Here is a 17,899-nt window from a genome sequence, read left to right as displayed (position 1 = left end):
TGAGATTATATAACATGGGCTCAAAATATATGTAAAAGGACAACTAAGGCCCATTTCACATGTAAGTTATTTACAGGCCCAAATAGCACGCAAAGAGTATCCAAGGTCCGTCGAGCATGTTAATGGGTCAATGAGGCCCAATAAACATATAAATAGTATTCAGGACCTATCAATCATATAAACGGGCCACTAAGGCCCAATAATATGAGAATGTCAAAATTAGTCTATTTGTTATTATATTGCTAGTATTAGTTCAATTATTTACCAAAATGGCATAAAAGGCCCACTTTTTGTAAAAATGACATTCTTGGCCCATTAAGCCAAAAATTTACAATTAAGGCCCAATTTTAGTAAAAATGACATTCTTGGCCCATTAAGCCAAAAATTTACCAATAAGGCCCAATTTTCATAAAAATAACATTTTAGGCCTCCTTTTTAGATAAAACTTGTATTTAAGGCTAGTTTTTGTAAAAATAACATTTTTAACTCACTTTTGTCAAAAATATCATTTTTGGCTTGATTTTTATGAAAATTTACATATTCGGCCCATTATAGAAAATTTTATCTTTTTGGCCCAAATTTTGATATTTTCACAACTTTAACCCTTCTTTTCAAAAATTTACATTTTTGGCACAACTTTCTTGAGAATGACATTTAAGCCCACAAAAGATCAAGAATTACAAATTTTGGGCCCAAAACCGTGAGAAGCCCAAATAAGGCCCATTTATGAAAATGTTTACATTTTTAGTCCTTGTAAGGTCTCAAATGTCGAGATTAGCCTTGTTTAGCAAAAATTTCCTTTTGAACCCCTTACTAGTCGTGAGTTACATAAATAACTCATACTTTTGTCATTTTGTCGATTTTAGCCCCTTTCATGAAGTTTTTCTTAGCTTCAAGTAAACTAAATGTACTTTAAACCTTTTTCTTGTAAGATGAGTTGAAATAAGTGTTATGTCAAACCAATATCATCATCTTTTAGTAGATCTTTAAGTCCAAGATGTTTATAACAGATAAACACATATATAACTAGAAAAATACACAAAATCATGCATACACACATAGATCTACACAAAACAACTTGTATTCTCCCCTAAAACAAAGTAAAAATCGAAAAGAGGGGGTATGAACTCACTTTGCTTTGAAGTTTTCGGTTTTTGGTGAGGAAATGAGAAGATCTCGGCCCTAGCAAGCTTCTTGAGAAGGTTTTTCAAGATCTATGAAGGTCCAAGAGCATAGACCATGAAATGATGTGGGTTAAGAAGAGATTTTTGGTGTAAACTTGAAGCTAAACTATAGAGTCAAACAAAAACTTACTAAGAGTGATGAGCTTTGATGAAAAGTTCTTGATGTGCCCTTAAAATTCTCGAAAACTAGGAGGATTTGAGGGGGAAAGTTCTTAGTGCTAGAAAGGAAAAAGGGTGAGAGAATCTTGAGTTTGAAAATGAAAAGTGATGGTGGTGATGAAGGCTCTATGGCCGAGAGTGATAAGAGATAAGAGAGAGGGGAAGGGTTGAATTATGAAGAGGGTGATGTAAGGGTTGCATGGATACATGCACTCTTGCATGGATATCCACTAGGTATTGATGAGGTGTCAACTCCATTTCCTTCCCATTTGTTTTTTTTGTTGGGCCGAGTATAAGGGAACAAAAGAGAGAGGATGAATGAGTTTGGGCCCTTTCTTGATTTAGTTCGAATTTATGAGGCCCAAGATGAAGATTTTCAGCCCATTGGGCCCTTATGAGGGTTCACGGCCCAATGAAGCCCATGAATATAGTTTACGGCCCATTAGGGCTTATGAAACCATTCACGGCCCATCATGGCCCATTAGAGACAAGATGAATCATTCTAGGCCCACATGACCCAAAATACTTTAGTTTCATGGATGTGGGTCCAATTAGAGCCCAAATAGGGTTCCTTGGCCCAAAATAGCCAAATTGAAAGTTTACTGGTCTATTAAGCCCAATAAGAGGATCCTAGTCCATAATAAATTTGAACCGGGATTATTAGGGTTTTCAACCCATAGTTGAATATATGAGATGTATTGTATTAGGTTTTGAACTTCACTCAGGAGTTTGGATTCAAATGGATGATTTCATTTTAGCATATAGCATGATATTCACTTAGAGTACAAGTCTTACAATAGTTGATGTTTACATGACAATAGAATTTCCTAGCTAAAATGCTAGTTGTGACACAGTGGGTCGAAGGCACCAATGTCGGCCCACTTATTGTTGTTTATAGTGAGATTATTGTATTTGTGATAATTGTCTGGTATGCCACTATCTGTTGCGACTTATATGATTGTATGTTATGATATTATGTGGTAGTGGTAGGGAGGGGTGAAATAGACCCCGTAACCGGTTGAAAGAGACCGAAGGGGTAGGTCAACACTCATATATGTTAGGCAGTATGTGATTTATGTGCTAGGATAATATGTGGTAGTGGTAGGGGTGAAATAGACCTCGTAACCGGTTGAAAGAGAACGAAGGGGTAGGCCAGCACCCAGATATGCTCGGCAGTACCGGTTGAAAGAAATCGAAGGGGTTGAAACATACCCAATACCGGTTGAAAGAGGCCGAAGGGGTTGAAATATACCTAGTACCGGTTGAAAGAGACCGAAGGGGTTGAAACATACACAGTACCGGTTAAAAGAGACCGAAGGGGCTGCAAGCACCCATATATGCTTGATAGTCATGTATGTATGGTATGTGGTATGATGGGGGAAATCACTAAACTTCGTGCTTACGGTTTTCAGTTTTCGTTTCAGGTACTTCTTCTTCAAAAGGAAAGGAGCTTGCATGATCGCAGCACATCACACTATGGTTTTTCCGCACATGAGATCTTTGGGAGTTGTACTCTGATATTACTTTTCTATGACATGTTTTGGATATTTGAGATATTGGTTATAATATGGGATGACATTGTCGATGTTTTCAGAATATCGTTTTTATAAATTACTTAATTAAAAATGAAACTTTTGGTCATGAATTTGGGATGTTACATGATAGTATTACAAAGGGGTAATTGGAATTGAGTTAAGGACCCAAACTGCAGGTTGAGGGATACGATACGTGACGCACGTTGACGCGACATGTAGAAGAGAAACACGACGTGTAATAGATGAAGAAGAGACACATATATTTTATGCAAAACGGTGTTGTAGGTTACTTTTTTTGGGAAAGGCATCCTAATATGTTACAACGCAACGCATAAGGTAAAGTGTACACGATGCATTCAAAGTACATTGCTATAAAAAAAAAGATGGACGCGAGGCGTTCTTTGGTCGGACGCGATGCAACTTATGCCTGACACACTGCATCCAAGACAGGAAAACGACACGTAACTTGCGATAGCAGATATGTTTATGAGACCTTAAGTCAATCATTTGAATCCTTTTCACAACATATCAATTCCAAAGTGATCTTAAGGCGATTCTATAGTTTTAAGGTTCATTTGGTGAAGCAAAATCAAGGAGGTACAAGATTCAACTCATAAAAGTGAACCAAGGTATCATCTCCTTCATCTAATCTAGCAGATGTGCTTTATGTTCATCCATGGTGTAATCATGCATTGTTGAATGAATTGCATTGGTAAATGCTTATTTGCCTAAGAGTTCGCATGGAGACTAAAGTTTACATGGTAATGGAAAATTAAAGTAAGTGTCGACTTACCTAGGGGTCTCAAATGATGGGGCCATGACAAGATCATGTGCTCTCCTTAAGTGGTCAACGTTATGTGGTCACATAATGTGACCGAGCCCATACGTGATGAGACGTATTTGCGGTCATGTAATGTACGGAGTCCATGCAGGCTGTTAAATGTTATTGAACTTAAAGGGAATATGTGATGTATAACTATGAACTTGTTTTAAAGTTCATAAAAGTAAAAGATATGAAAAAGGGAAAATATCCTAATATATACTGAAAATGAATAGTGAAACGGAGCAAAATCCGTAGGTCTGAATTGCATAAAGACATATAATGAGTAGTTATACAATTGTTTGAAAGTTTATGAAAAATGAACATTTTAAGAACTGTTTGAAAATATTTTGATAAATGTGGTTCAATACTAGGAAATATTTTAAAATCATAGTAAATTGTTTTATAAAATGTCGGGTGTTAGAAAAATACCCTCATATGTAGCGCACACATGAGTTTTTAACGACTTCAGGTTTAGCACATCTGGACAGGGCAAGAAGGATCATGATGATAACGACACAATCTATAACTTTTGGTAAATCACGATTCATAAAATTCAACTTGTATAAACTTAGGAGATTACCCTTTGAGACCATTATGGCCGGCCATTTCTTTTTCTTTTTACTTTTTCTGGAAAAAAGAATCATAATATTGTTCATTTGTCATCAAAAAATGGTTGCTGTAATTCATATTTGTAAGAAAATATTTGTTTTATTCAATTAAGTATAAAACTACACCATAAAAAAGGAATAACACAATGATGTTCCTGTAACAAAAACTTACGTACCACAATCAATATCACAAATTATACGACAACTTAAACGTCAAAAAAATGTGTCGCATGAAAATCACTAAAGAAAATTTTAAAAAAATTAACACATCATGTTGATAAATCAATGGAAGTTGACTTTAGCTTGGTAAGTCAACCCGAGGTTCCAGTTAGCCGGGGCAACATTGTAAGCTGTTATTGTCTGTTTGGTTGTGTAAGAAGTTAGCCTAAAGGATAATGCTTGACCACGAAGTGTCGCAAAAGCTTGATACGATGCTCCCCAGTTATGGCTCATGCTTATCCAACCCGTCTTAGTTCCTTTGACCCACATACTTTTAATGTCACCAGCACCACCAACGTTCATCACATAAACCAACAGCCAATAACCATTTCCCTGGAACGAAAACCTAAGACCACCTTTCCTGACACACGGGACCCTACAAGAAAAAGGCAATTTAAGTAAATGACACATCATAAGGCTGTCGAAATGGGAACTTGTCCATTATGTATAAAATTGAACAAAATTAGAAAATGTATAAACTTTTTGAAATTTTAAGTTTTTTTGGGGGCTTTTTGACAAAAAAATGGTGTCAATGAGGGAGTTTTTAGCAAAAAAGGGTGCTAAGAGGGGTTGTTTTAGCAAAGAAGAGATTTTTTGGGATGGTTCTTAGTAAAATATGGGATGGGGCCCCTTGTTGGTGAAAGAAGTAGACATACCTCCGATACATGACAGGGACAATTCCGGCTTTCCACTGGGCGATTTGCATGAAAGCGGGCTTAGCCATGTCGAAATGGGTTCGAGGTGGATTGCACCATCCGCCGCTATTTGAATTTTTAGACCAGTTGGGTGGACAAAGGTTGGTGGCTGTTACAGTCGCGATGCCTTTTGAGCACCATGGAGATTGGGCACACTTTATTTGGTAGCATTGACCACACGCGTATCCATTGCTGAATATTGTTGAGCTCACTGCTGCTGTATTTGTACCATACCCGTTTGTGACCAAGTTCCCATATCCACAAGCACCCCCTGATATCAATTGAAAATCGTTAAGAGATTTCAACACAAAAGGAGTTAAATTAAATGCATATTTATGCAACAAAATGGTTCTTTTAGAAGAAATATGCAAGCAAGTTTCGTTTGGTACCCAAATATGTGACATTACAATCGAAAACCAATTATTTTATGACATGCACACTTATTAAATCCTTATTTATAAAACAAATTACACATTTTTACTCATTTATGCAACACTAGGTCACTTTTTATTTGGGGAAGGGGGTGTTTGAGACTGTTTAGTTAAAACAACTTATGTTTTTGCCGTAAAAATATTGATGGTCTTGTGTGGTACCAAATGCCAACATGCAATTTTAGGGGAAAATGTTTTTCATATCTTATACAATACCAAAAAGAAAAATTCATAAACATGTTATCTAAAAAACCATTTTGTGCAATCCAAGCACTGTTAAATGTATTATACCGTAATAAGCTAATAAGTTAAATTAAAACAAATTATTCAAAAGTGTTTATTACTAAAACTAAGTCGTAGTAATCAGCGTAAGTTATTTTGTGTAATTCAAACAATCAAATTAATTTAATGGTATCAAACCTCAGTAACCTAATAAGCACTTTAAATAAGCAACACCAAACCTATTATGCAACCAGGTTTAATTAGTTTACAGGTTAAACATTGCATCTTGTTGAAACTAAAATGTAACTTGGTATATTTTCTATAAAAAGCCACTTATTTGAAGAAATAGTGTACAAAGAGAAGTAGTACCCATGGTTGAAGATGCGGATTCGTCCCCATAAAATGTGGCATGTGCAAGAGTCCATGCACTTGGGCGATACACAGTTGGTGCGCGAGGGACAGTGTAACCCGCTCCATAAACCAAAACCGAATCAAACACGACGAATGTGGTGACTGTAAGGAAGATGCAAAATACCCATGAAGCCATTTGTTTTTGCTCTAATGTTGACCTCAAAAATGTTATAGAGACATTTATAGGACCTGAAATACTGCCAAAAATAAGAGTGGGTTTGTGACCCTCACGAAGAGTTGTGTTTTTGCAAGTCAAATGTGCATATTAAAGTATTTGTGTTTGAATGGTGTTGGGTTTCTCTATGCAATTAACATGTGTACTTGTAGGCATTAGGCAATAAAGGTTTGTACTAATTGAAATTTGGTTGCAACGTGCGAGCAGGTTTTATATGGCGGGTGACAAAAAAATATATATAAAGATTATGCAAAAGGGCTTACGTTGCACATTGAAGTTGTATAATAATATCATATTTGACTTCATAAATTTTTATCACTTACTGATCAGCAAAAAAATATAGATTCGTACAAAGTACAATTTAAATTGTCTTTCACTTTTATTAAGTTATATTAGACAAAGTCTTATTTCCTTTCTAATGACCATAAAGACAACACAATAAATGTCAACGAAAATGAACACATAATATATACCCAATTAATGATTTTTCTTTTAGTTCTACTCAGGTTTTGATACGAATAATGTTGAATTTTTGATAATTTACTCAACCATGTTTCATTTTAACACAAAAAATACACAAACCTTCACTCGAAACCAATAAAGATCTTTGATTGCATTCAAACACAAAATACATCCATTGGATCCGATATCAAGTCTAGTTCATTCTTACTAATCTTCAAAATAAAAACAAGATTATGAGAAAATCAACATTAACCACTAAGATTAAGCTCACACAACATCTGCTTATTCGAAAAGAATGCTTTCAAGTTTTCTCTAATCAATTCTCTCAATGCTTCAAACGACTCTGGTGTTAGAATTGCTTCATGTGGAGACAAAACAAAGTTGTCCATCGTCATCAACTCTTTTGGCATTTGAGGTTCATTCTCAAACACATCCAGACCGGCTCCTCCAAGTTCGCTTCCAACCAAACACTTGACAAGTTCCTTTTCGTCCACGAGGGCCCCACGTCCAATATTGACGATAATGCCCCTCTTCCCAAGGGCTTTCATGACATCGTGGTTGATGACGTGGCGTGTTTTTTCAGTCAAAGCGCAACAGACAATTAGGGCATCCGAGTTGGTTGCAAGATCAAGAGTTGTGGAGTAGAACTGATAGGGAACTTGTGGCTTCTTGATTCTTGAGGTGTAGCCGATGGTGCACCCAAATGGCTCAAGCCGTTTAGCCACCAAGCTGCCGATATTTCCAAGCCCAACAATCCCGACTCGTTTTCCCCCTAACTGAGCAATGAAAATAAGTTGTCAATCAAGTTCGTTTAAAATTTAAAACATTTCATCCATTTTGTTTAAAAATTAAAAAAGGGACTTCTTTCATTTCTACAGTTTGTACTAAACTTAGTAAATATAAGAGACCCTAAATATAATTTCTGATAATTTAGATTTAAGATAGGCATATACAACATCCGGATTCCGGACAATCGGAATCAAACGAGTAGATCAAAAACTGGATCATGGGAGATACCTTGTTTCCAAGGGGATAATCGCCTTTATCGGGCCATAACCCGGCACGAACATACCTATCGGAAGCAGAAATACGTCGGAGGACGTCGATCAATAGCCCTATAGCATAATCGGCTCCGTCTTCAGAGAAGGCATCACCGGCGCTAGTGACGCGAATATTACGGCGGCGACACTCAGCTAAATCAATATGGTCAACGCCGGCGGATGTTCCAATAATGCATTCTACAGAAGGGTATTGGTCCAAGTGCTCCGATTTGATCGGGCTAGGACCGATGTCGATCGCGACCCGAGCAGATGGCCCGTGGATCGGGTATAATGGATCTGAAGGTTCGATTAGGTTGACGATATCTTGAGCCCATGAGAGAGAGAATTTGAAATTGGGGAGACGATGAATTATTGCAAAAGGGAGGTTGCTACCGGCGTCGGTGGTGGATTGGAGGTGTTGGGAGTCGGCCATTGATGGATAACTAGTAACTACTGTATGAATGTAGCGTGGAAAGTAACTGACGTTTGGAAAGAAACCTTATCTTTGTGCTTTGATTTTATTTTATTTTTTATAATTTTGTTTTTAAGTTTTACCCATTAAGTCCAACCATATATATTAAACCGACTATGACTTAATCGACAATAATCATAAAGTGTTGTCCTCTCTTGATGTTCAAAATACACAACAAAAACAAAGACTTAATCGATATTAATCATGAAGATTAAGTTCAGACAACAATGGCTTATTTGAAAAAAAGGCTTTCATGTTTCCAATAACTAACTGTATCAATCCTTCAATCGCCTCGATTGTTGCAATAGCTTTATGTGGAGACAAAACAACGTTGTCCATTGTAAACAATTCCCTTGGTACCTCCGGTTCATCCTCAAACACATCTAGACCGGCTCCTCCAAGTTCACCTCCAACCAACAACTTTACTAATTCCTTTTCATCCACAAGGGCCCCACGTCCGATATTGACGATAATACCCTTCTTCCCGAGGGCTTTCATGACATCATGGTTGATGACATGGCGTGTTTTTTCAGTCAATGCACAACACACGATTAAGGCATCCGAGTTGGTTGCAAGATCAAGAGCTGTGGAGTAGAACTGATAGGGAAGTTGTGGCTTTTTGTTTCTTGAGGTGTAGCCGATGGTGCAACCGAATGGCTCAAGCCGTTTAGCCACCAAGCTGCCAATACTTCCAAGCCCCACAATCCCGACTCTTTTTCCCCCTACCTATATCATTAAAGGTTATAGTAAACAAGTTTCAAATTTATAAAAAAAATTAAGACAACATCATCACAAAATAGTAGCCAAGTTTGAAGTTTCACTACAAACAAACTCTATAGTAGCAATGACATCACCACGATACAAATGTCCTTTTTATGTTTTGAAGTATGCACATTAGATATTTGTTATACGAGTAACCATAAATTTTGGTTACAATGTAGTCATGCTGACGTTATTGACTTATTGTAATTATGTCTCTTGCATGTTTGTTAGGATATTGAAGAACTTAACCAATTTAGCAGTTTTCATCATAAGAAATGATGCAAGGTTTGATACAAATCCAGCCCCAATAATTTATGATTTGTAGTATTTGCTAAAAGGATGTTAGTTGTTAGCAATGGCCATATGATTAAATCCATGTATATGACAGAATGGAGAATACAATCTATCACCATATACTACATCCCAGATCATCGGAACAAAGCGAGTAGATTAATTACTCGATTTTTTTTTTTAAATTAGCTCTATAGATTTGATAATGGTGATTTGGATGGATCATAGGATATACCTTGTTTCCAAGAGGATAAATGCCTTCGACGGGCCACAACCCGGCCCGGACAAACCTATCGGAAGCAGAAACAAGTCGGAGGACGTCGATCAAAAGCCCTATAGCATAATCGGCTCCGTCTTCAGAGAAGGCATCACCGGCGCTAGTGACTCGAATATTACGGCGACGACATTCGGCTAAATCGATATGGTCAACGCCGGCGGATGTTCCAAAAATACATTCTACGGATGGGTATTGGTCCAAGTGCTCGGATTTGAGCGGGCTAGGACCCAGGACGATCACGGCCCGAGCAGATAGCCGGTGGATCGGGTATAACGGATCCGAAGGTTCGATTGGGTTGACTATGCCTTTAGCCCAGGAGAAGGAGAAATTGAAAGTGGGGAGGCGATGGATGATTGCAACAGGAAGGTTATTACCGGTTTCGACGGTGGATTGGGGCTGCTGGGAGTCGGTGGTGGATTGGAGCTGCTGAGATTCCGCCATTGACGGAAGATACAGTATAAGTGTAGTATGGAAGTTAACGGACGTTTGAGGACCTTAAAAGCGACTTATTAAAGTACCATGAGCAATGAGCAAGAATCAAAATGTCAACAAAAGTCCAAGACCACACCCAAGTCTAACAAAAAAATATATCGACTACTAAAAAGAATCAAAATGTCAAACAAAACCACACCCAAGTTTAACAAAAAAATTATATCGACCATTTAGTAGTTTTACAATAATATCTAGTGTTAAAGTTTATTTCAAAATATCTTATAAAATCATTCAATTTTTTATAATGTTTTATATCTTGGTTTAAAATGATGAATTGTTTTATAAGTTTATTTGGATGACCAACATTAAGGGTATGTTTGGCAAAACAAAAAAAAAAAAAAACTTATGACTTATTAGCTAATAAGTTAAAAGAGTTAACTTATGAAAAAAATGATTTATTAACAGTTTGTCACCGCTATAAGCTGTTTTTATCAAAACATTATTTTTAGCTTATAGCTGTGGATATCCGAAAACTAGTAATATTTAAGGTGTGTCATTGTTTGAATATAAACCGTTTTTTATGAAATTCGTACACCAATCATTATGTTATATCTAAGGAATACTATGACCATTTTAATCTATTAGTGTTAAAAGGATAAACATAAAAATATTGTCACTTTTAAGTGGTTTCAGTGACAAAACTTTAACAGTGAAAATATAAAATACAATGACTTCTTTGTATATTGCTTTTTCTTTATATATATATAAGTTTACATTTTAATTATACATAAATAAACTATTACATACATTAATATATTTTTTTTATTATAACAACTTGTTTTATATAATTTACTATTATACTATATATTAAATATAAAGTTCTTAATAACAATATTGTTTTTCATTTTTGGAGTTTTGCTACAAAGGTTCAGATTTTGACAAATTTAGTCCTTGTAGTTTTTTAATTTATGGAAAAGCTCCTTATAAAGATTTTTTTTTATTTTTATGTCTAAGATTTTTATATGTTGGCAGGTTTGACCCAAGTATAAAAAAAATTACAAAAATTATCCCCGTAATTTACAGAAAATGTCATTGTGTATTTTTCAATACATAAATGGTTCATATGTTTAAAAAAGTACAAAAATTATCCTCGTAGTTTACAACAAATGTCATTGTGTATTTTTTTTACAGAAGCGATCCATATATTTAAAATTTTTACATAATTAATCCCTACCTACTAGAAAATTTACAGGTTTGGTCCATATAGTTTCCTATGTCGGCAAGTTTGGTTCCCCTTAAAAAGTGCACATAAAACGATAAGACAATTAATAGTAGTGCTTTCCTTTTGTGTGACTAGAACATAGTAAGCAAAACCTTGACTGCATCCCCCGCAAAGCACTGAGTCGACTCGCCCCTCGATTGGGAGGCATCTACCTCATCCTGATCACAAAGATCTCCCAACATAAAGGCTTTATTCTAAGGTGGCTCTTTCAACCACCTAGCAAGACAAAAGTTTGACTTGAGCCTACTTTGTTAAGAGAATAGAGAGAAGGAAAAGGCATACGACAAAAAGTAATCCTTCCAACCGTGAAGTTGAACACAACACTGACTTCGGTTGGAAGTCTAGCTAACTATCTGTCTCCATCTCTGGCAATAGATCTATCCCACTTTGTGCAAGCAGTCGAGTTTCACATATTTTTCTCATCCCTAATGATTAAATGGATAGTTTAGCAACTTGATGCGGTAAGTTACAAGGATGAATGCAAATAGCAATACATTGTGTTGTGTGAAGTGAGAGGCCTATCTAGAGATATACTGAAAACCATGAACTTTGAACCAAAACGCAACGAACGTCTTCCGAATCAAAAGAAAAAAGGGAAAAAAAGAAGGAGTGCAGCATGTAGAGCACATGTAACGCACAGTCGAGTTTCTCATACAACACATCTCTCTCTTTTTAGATATCTAACCAATCTTTGAATCAGGCTATCGTCTTCCTAAAAGAAAAGTCTCATTGGAGAAGCTTTGATCGAACGATCCTAAGAGCAAGGTGCTTAGTTTCTCTCCCTAAGCTAAATGAACACCAACCCAATCTAGCATTCACAACATAATATATATATATATATATATATATATATATATATATATATATATATATATATTAATGTAGAGTAAACAATAAATTTCTCATTTTTTGTTAAATATGAAAGGATAATTCATATGTCAAGTTTATAAACATTGTCACTATTTAAAGGAGACATTTTTCCTATCATCTCATATATATATATATATATATATATATATATATATATATATATAAAGGAGGCATTTTTCCTATTCACCTCATGCATTTGAAACCCCCATACAAATTTCCAAGCACCTCATGCATTTGAAACCTCTACAAATTTTCACATTCAAAGTAATTAATCACACATCATGAAATGTTTTATAACTTATATAATATGTTTAATAAGCAATTAATTGATAGTCTACTATAAAAATGTCATTCTCTTTAAGTAGACACACAAATACAAATCACATACAAAATTCACAAAGAAAACAAGTTTAAAGGTTTTGTATTGGTTTGAGGGCTTTGGACCATTTTTCGAGCCATGTTATTATGTTAAATTTTTTAATTTGTAAGTTTATTATATACTAATCTTTTTTTTTTATATTTTTCTTGGTTTAAGTATTTTTTAAGACAATCATTTTATGTTGTGGTTAAAACTTTAATATAAATTAAATTATATTCATGTTATCGATCATATGTTATGGAATGAGATTTAGATAATATTTAATTAAATATTGTATATGTGTTGTATGTTTGTGTTGCTTCAAAGTAATAATTAATAGAAAATCATAGATATGCAATATTATCCATATTATCCATGTAAGTCTCCTTTAAAATGCAAATTGTCTATCTTATCAGCTTTTATTTTAGTATATGTTTAACATTTTAATTATAATAATAAGTGTCTTTTAAAAGTTTTCTTTCGTTTATTAATAATAATAAGTGGTTTTAAAAGTAATGAACCATAATTATAAATAATAAAATCAAATTATAAAAATCATGGATATGTCATATTATCTATGCAAGTTTCTTTGGAAATGCAAATTGTCTATCTTTTCAGTTTATTATTCAATGTATGTTTCACATTTTAATAATAATATTAAGTGTTTCTTAAAAGTCTTCTTTAACTTATTAATAATAATAAGTGGTTTAAAACTAAAGAACAATAATTTTAAATGATAATAACATCAATTTAAAATTACATAACGTTAACAACAAATAAATTGTATTTTATATGATCATCATTATTGAAATTATAAAATAATCGCATAAGTAAAAATGTAACGCCCCGATTCTCAGGTATTGTTTAAATAAGATTTATTGGGTGAAGCTATACTCGACGAGTTGGTTGACCTACTCGTCGAGTAGCAGCGGGGTGGGATCGCGTGTTAAGTGACCTACTCAACGAGTCCATATTGGGACTCGGCGAGTAGGAGCTGGCAGATGAAACCCTAAATCCCGGGGGTTTGCACCCTATTTAAGGAAGCATAAGCCTCCTTCGGCCTCTTTGCAGTCCTTTGAGAGCTCAGAGAACCCTAATTCGTGTGGTGTTTCATTCTTGTGTGTGTAAAGCTTTGGAGAGGAGATCTTGTGAGGAAAGGAGCTTGGGGAAAACAAAAGGGCTAGGAGCAAGGAAGTGTGGGAGATCAGAAATCTACCTCAAATAGCATCATTTGGAGGTATCAAGTCGTCATCTTTTCTCCTTTTTCTTTCTAGACCTATTTTGGTTGAGATCTAGGGTTTTTATGGTTTGGTTGAGATGGTAATGTGGGATATGAGCTAGATCTGAAGTTGTAACTTCAGATCTGTAACCTTCTTGGGTTCTAGAGTCATAAAGCTCTGATTTTGGTCGAGAATGAGGCCATCCTTGTGCATAAAGCCCCATTAAGAACTTAGTTTTGGCATTAAGAGCCTTATTAGTCATGCATGCACGTAAAGTTTGCAACTTTACGTGAAAAGCATGCCCTAGAAGCTTGGATATGTGATTTGGAGCTGCTGCATGGCTCAAAACAAGTCTGTATGGAAAAAGGACTGAATGGACTCGGCGAGTCGCAAGGTTGACTCGGCGAGTCACATGAAGATGGCCGTGAACTCGACGAGTTGGATGAACAACTCGGCGAGTCCGATGAAGATCACCATAAGACTCGACGAGTTGAAGAACAACTCGGCGAGTCGGATGAGTTTTCCCTAGGATATGTATGCGTGTGTGCCCGTCGAGTGGCAAGGAGGAAACTCGACGGGTGGCCTTAGAGTTTGAACGGCAATCGAAGGAACTCGACGAGTCACCCCGATGACTCGGCGAGTGGAATGTGCTTCGAGGAACTCGGCGAGTAGCCAAGGGTACTCGGCGAGTTGGGGGTCAACATGGACTGTTGACCTTGACTGAGGACTTTGACCTTGACCAGGGGTTGACTGGTGGGTTATGGAGTACCTTATAGATTTAAGGACTTATGAGTATATTGTACTATGGTCATAGGTGGTGGAGCCTATGTCAAGTGATCCGAGAATTGGAGTTTACCTTTCGAGTCGACATCTGCGAGGTGAGTTATCCTCACTATATCGATAGGGTCTACGGCACCAAGGCCGGCCCTTTTAGTTGTTATTGTTATGGTATACTACATATGGTTTGGTATGCTAGATCGGAATCAGGGTAGACAGTATGTTATGTTTTATGATCCGTAAGGATTGGTATGTTAGTGACCTGCTAGGTCGGTACTCTACTTACGAGAGGATTCTATGGTTGATGATCAGTATGACAGATATGTTTGATGTTTGTATATGCCAGTATATGATAGTTATGCGAACTTGGTTATTTGCTTATTGGTTGGGTTGAGGCGGTCCTGCTTTGTGCTGAAGGCCAACATACCCTATGAGCGGTCCGGGGAGACTGCAGGCCCACGAGGCGGACCAGTCATGCCGAAGGCTCGGGATAGATTCTGATAGACTGTAGGCCCGGTAGGGCGGTCCAGTCAGGCCGAATGCCCAGTATGCATGAATAGATTCAGATAGGCTGTAGGCCCGGTAGGGCGGACCAGTCAGGCCGATGGCCCAGTATGCATGATTGATTGTTACTGATATGGTATTGTCAGTGTGGTATTGGTATTTTGGGGGTAGCTCACTAAGCCCTCGGGCTTACAGTTTTCAGTTTATTGTTTCAGGTACTTCGAGAGATCGTGGCAAGTCGAAGGCGTGACCGTACCGCTCCTCATCCTTATGTTATGATTTTGGGACACTCTGATGGATATTGATTTGAAAACATTTTGTAAACAATACTATTTGACTTTTATTTGTGATTAAAAAAAAGTTTGAATTTGGCGTGAAATTTTTGGACGTTACAAAAAATTTAAATTAATCAATCATAACAATTGTTAAAAATAATATTAAATAGATAATTATATTTAATTTTATTACCGAGGAATGTGGTTTGATGTCAATGAATAATATTGTTCAAAATATTATGTCAAAGTTAATGTCAATACCATAACCATTTTAAACATATATTTTTCAACATTTTAACAATATATCTTTAACCTACGTTGCGCAATACGCGAGAATTCGTCTAGTGTATATATATATATATATATATATATATATATATATATATATATATATATATATATAAATGATAACTTGTTTTATATCCGTTTGTTTGCGATCATTTACATTCATTTATGTTCATTGCACAAATTTGTGTGTTTATGTTCGTTTATATTAATTTACATTCCCTCATTTATGTTTGTTTAGGTTAATTTATGATGACCAATTATATGTATAAGCCAACATAATAAAATGCTAAAAGCCTGAAATTTAAAATTATTACCAGAGCTGTAAGTTTGAAATACATTCACCCTTACGAACTTTTTTTATTATTGGTTCATTTGTATGTGTTAATGTTCATTTTATGTTCATTTGTGTATATTCATTTATGCTCATTAGTACGCACACAAACATATATGGGTAGGTGTGGAAGGTAGTATGGGCCCGTACTACTGAAAGCACAGGACCCATACGCGTAGCAAGGAAGTCACAACCCCTAGGATTTGTGAGTTTTGGTCTCTCGATATTATGTTGTGTATCTGATGTCTTGAACATATCTTTCAGTATGGTGGTGACGAGACGTTTTGCTGCTGGGTCCGGATCAGGATCGGGATTCGGATCAGGGTAGGGACAAGGGGACGGACGGCCAGAGGTGCCGGTAGCACCTGAGCCCGTGGTTCAGATGGGGACTGAGGAGCTGGATGCCAGGATCCGGGAGATTGTGCACGATGAGGTCTCTGTGGCTTTCCGAGCGCAGCTACCAGAGATGTTTGGATCGATCAAGACCGCGATGGTCGAGTATTTTGATGAGCGATATGCAGCTCTGGCAGAGACAGCAGCCGCTGCAGCCACTTCGGCTGTAACTGCGGCAGGGGTTGGAGGAGGAGCCGGCAGGGCTTTCCAGTACCGGGACTTCGATAATACGAAGCCCCCGACATTTGATGGTACTCAGGATGCGATCAGGGCTATGCGGTGGTTGTCTGACGTGGAGGGTTGTTTCTTCACGTGCTCATGTCCTGCTAACCAGAAGGTCAGGTGTGCTCTGAACCTGCTTAGGCTCGGGGCAAAGGACTGGTGGAGATTGATGACAGGTTCATATTCTGATGATCAGCGGGCTGCTGTTACTTGGGAGCAGTTCCGAGATATGTTTCGCACCCGCTACGTTCCGCGCGTGGAACGGGAGTGGCTTGCTCAGGAGTTTTTGACATTGAGACAGGATGGGGAGTCTGTGATGGAGATTACCCGGATGTTCACGAAGAGGGCTATGTTTTGCCCGGAGTTTGCGTCGGAGCAGTCTCAGATGACTCGTTATCTGAGTATGCTCAAGACGGATATATGACAGTTTGTGGCTACACAGCGTTGTGAGACCCTCCTGGATCTACAGGAAGCCGCGAGGCGGCGTGAGCTGGAGATAGAGCTGCAGCTAAAGGAGCAGCATCAGGCACCGACACAGTCTCAGCCGGCGCCTAAGCGGTCTAAGACCGTTGATGCACAGTCTGGGGGTCAGCAGAGCCGCACTTGTGGAAAGTGTGGCAGGGTTCATTCGGGAGTGTGTAGAGCAGGAAGGGGGTGCCACAAATGTGGCAAGGAGGGGCACTATGCCAGGGACTGCCGTCAGTCCGCTCCTCCAGCAGATATGAGGATTTGTTACCATTGTCATCAGGTTGGTCATGTGAAGACCAACTGTCCGCAGCTCGCTGCCAAGTCGGCGCAGGGTCCCGCGCCAGCCACCGTGAGGATTGGAGATGGGAGGCCAGGCAGGGTGGAGCCTCCGAAGGCTCAGGGTCGCGCCTTCCAGCTCACGGCCGAGGAGGCCAAGGCAGCGCCGGATGTGGTTGCTGGTACGTTTCTATTCTCTGTCTCAGTTATTGTATTGGTGTTATGCTTATTGATTGTACCTGTGGTTAGGTACGTTTTTAGTGAATTCTTTGCCCGCTTTGGTATTATTTGACTCGGGGGCGAGTCGGTCGTTTGTATCTCAGACTTTCTCTAGAGGGTTCAGTGTGTCGATAGGTGATCTTGAGTGTCCGTTGCGAGTTTCGATCGCCAACGAGCACGGGGTTTCTGCTTCTTCGGTTTACCGGGGATGCGAGTTG

At 37.6% G+C, this 17,899-nt stretch overlaps 3 protein-coding genes across 3 annotated transcripts; all 3 read right to left on the bottom strand.

Moving 5' to 3' along the window:
* Nucleotides 1-4,389: 4,389 nt before the first annotated feature.
* Nucleotides 4,390-6,462, bottom strand: EXPA7 (expansin A7). The gene is made up of 3 exons (XM_079083884.1): nucleotides 6,246-6,462; nucleotides 5,185-5,494; nucleotides 4,390-4,904 (listed from the first exon to the last, which is right to left on the bottom strand). The coding sequence occupies exons 1-3, from the start codon at nucleotides 6,421-6,423 to the stop codon at nucleotides 4,592-4,594; spliced, it is 801 nt and encodes a 266-aa protein (XP_078940010.1). The 5' UTR covers nucleotides 6,424-6,462; the 3' UTR covers nucleotides 4,390-4,591.
* A 583-nt stretch (nucleotides 6,463-7,045) lies between these two features.
* LOC145165201 (glyoxylate/hydroxypyruvate reductase HPR3-like) lies at nucleotides 7,046-8,526 on the bottom strand. Its single transcript, XM_079083883.1, has 2 exons — nucleotides 7,942-8,526; nucleotides 7,046-7,700 (listed from the first exon to the last, which is right to left on the bottom strand). Exons 1-2 carry the CDS (start codon nucleotides 8,395-8,397, stop codon nucleotides 7,173-7,175), a joined length of 984 nt encoding a protein of 327 aa, XP_078940009.1. The 5' UTR covers nucleotides 8,398-8,526; the 3' UTR covers nucleotides 7,046-7,172.
* Nucleotides 8,527-8,604: 78 nt separating this feature from the next.
* On the bottom strand, nucleotides 8,605-10,313 carry LOC145165199 (glyoxylate/hydroxypyruvate reductase HPR3-like). Its single transcript, XM_079083882.1, has 2 exons — nucleotides 9,725-10,313; nucleotides 8,605-9,162 (listed from the first exon to the last, which is right to left on the bottom strand). Exons 1-2 carry the CDS (start codon nucleotides 10,205-10,207, stop codon nucleotides 8,635-8,637), a joined length of 1,011 nt encoding a protein of 336 aa, XP_078940008.1. The 5' UTR covers nucleotides 10,208-10,313; the 3' UTR covers nucleotides 8,605-8,634.
* Nucleotides 10,314-17,899: the final 7,586 nt, after the last annotated feature.

The sequence above is a fragment of the Lactuca virosa genome, chromosome 3 (genome assembly GCF_052849685.1).
Source record: "Lactuca virosa cultivar CGN04683 chromosome 3, Lactuca_virosa_CGN04683_v6, whole genome shotgun sequence".
Classification (NCBI taxonomy): Eukaryota; Viridiplantae; Streptophyta; class Magnoliopsida; order Asterales; family Asteraceae; genus Lactuca; species Lactuca virosa.
Note: the sequence above shows the minus strand (reverse complement) of the source record. Positions and strands in the feature narration are given on the sequence as shown.

Excerpts from the sequence above, each read along its gene's own strand:
- EXPA7 (XM_079083884.1), bottom strand. The coding sequence starts at position 6,423 with ATGGCTTCATGGGTATTTTGCATCTTCCTTACAGTCACCACATTCGTC. Across the intron at positions 5,495-6,245 it reads ATCCGCATCTTCAACCATGG|GGGGTGCTTGTGGATATGGG; the intron begins GTACTACTTCTC and ends AATTGATATCAG. Across the intron at positions 4,905-5,184 it reads GTCCCTGTCATGTATCGGAG|GGTCCCGTGTGTCAGGAAAG; the intron begins GTATGTCTACTT and ends TTTTTCTTGTAG.
- LOC145165199 (XM_079083882.1), bottom strand. The coding sequence starts at position 10,207 with ATGGCGGAATCTCAGCAGCTCCAATCCACCACCGACTCCCAGCAGCCC. Across the intron at positions 9,163-9,724 it reads TTTATCCTCTTGGAAACAAG|GTAGGGGGAAAAAGAGTCGG; the intron begins GTATATCCTATG and ends TTAATGATATAG.
- LOC145165201 (XM_079083883.1), bottom strand. The coding sequence starts at position 8,397 with ATGGCCGACTCCCAACACCTCCAATCCACCACCGACGCCGGTAGCAAC. Across the intron at positions 7,701-7,941 it reads ATTATCCCCTTGGAAACAAG|TTAGGGGGAAAACGAGTCGG; the intron begins GTATCTCCCATG and ends TTCATTGCTCAG.